Source organism: Papilio xuthus, unplaced genomic scaffold (genome assembly GCF_000836235.2).
Source record: "Papilio xuthus unplaced genomic scaffold, Pxut_1.1 DF824893.1, whole genome shotgun sequence".
Taxonomy (NCBI): domain Eukaryota; kingdom Metazoa; phylum Arthropoda; class Insecta; order Lepidoptera; family Papilionidae; genus Papilio; species Papilio xuthus.
This window is the reverse complement of record NW_013533756.1, coordinates 1-1,105: the sequence shown is the minus strand read 5'-3', so window position 1 is coordinate 1,105 and position 1,105 is coordinate 1. Positions and strand designations below refer to the sequence as shown.

General features: G+C 51.7%; 1 protein-coding gene across 1 annotated transcript; it reads left to right on the top strand.

Annotated features, from left to right (window-relative positions):
* Positions 1-24: 24 nt before the first annotated feature.
* Positions 25-765, top strand: LOC106126962 (nucleic-acid-binding protein from mobile element jockey-like). The gene has a single exon (XM_013324872.1). It carries the CDS (start codon positions 25-27, stop codon positions 763-765), a length of 741 nt encoding a protein of 246 aa, XP_013180326.1.
* The last annotated feature ends 340 nt before the right edge of the window (positions 766-1,105 follow it).

Here is a 1,105-nt window from a genome sequence, read left to right as displayed (position 1 = left end):
TTTCCGGTCATTAGCGTCTTCCGGATGACCAATAGGCGATCTAAGTCGCCTATTGACCTAGTACAAGTTCATTTAGAGCTGTCGCCTGAAGGGAAGGCCATTTTTGACGTAAAGTCAATCTGTGGCCTCAGCGGGCTCATAGTAGAGCCGCCACGCAAAAATGGCCTCCCCGGTCAGTGCCACAAATGCCAGTTGTACGGGCACTCGGCCCGCAACTGCTTCGCTCGTCCTAGGTGTGTTAAGTGCCTAGGAGATCACGGTACGTCGGAGTGCTCTAGGCCGAAAGATAAATCACTTTTAGAGGCTTTCGGAAAGCCCGCCTGCGTTCTTTGCCGCGGTGATCATACCGCTAACTACCACGGGTGCCCAAAAGCACCTAAGCGTAGCCCGAAACAACCCCAGCGATCGGTACGTCGGCCCCCTGCGGTACTCTCACCCAACGAATTCCCACCTCTCCAACCCTCGTGGAAAACGAACGCCCGAACCCCCGCATGGGGCAGTAACAGTCCCACGGCTAGCGTACCCGCGAGTAATACATCCACCGCGCCCACTGCTAAGCCGGCACCGGTCAAGCCGGCGGCAATGCCTACGCCACCTAAAACGACAGGGAATCCTTTTGAATCCCTCAACCGTCTTACGAGCCTCAATACGGAGGAAGTTCTAACATTCGCCGACGAATACGAAAAAGCGTCAGGAAATATAGGAACCCGACTGTACTTAATTAAAAAGTACAAGCACATCGTATGTGCCCTCGAACACAACTAGGCGTCTCGATGGCTGCAAACACGTTAAATAATTGTAGTGATCCGTCTCTCGCGCGTAATAATGGCAGAGTCAAACCGCGTTCGATTAGTATAGCCTTCTATAATGCGAATGGGGGGGTTAGGAACCAACGCGACGAAATCCATACATTCCTCCGCGACCAACAAGTCGATGTGTTACTCGTGCAGGAAACATTTCTTAAACCGACAATGAGAGACCCTAAAGTCTCTAATTATAACATCGTTAGAAATGACAGAACCGGCGCCCCAGGCGGTGGCACTATTATTTACTATAAGAAATCCTTGCACTGTGTACCCATCGATACGCCCACGCTAACACATCT

What these genes read in the sequence shown, in the direction of transcription:
- LOC106126962 (XM_013324872.1), top strand. Translation starts at nt 25, where the DNA reads ATGACCAATAGGCGATCTAAGTCGCCTATTGACCTAGTACAAGTTCAT.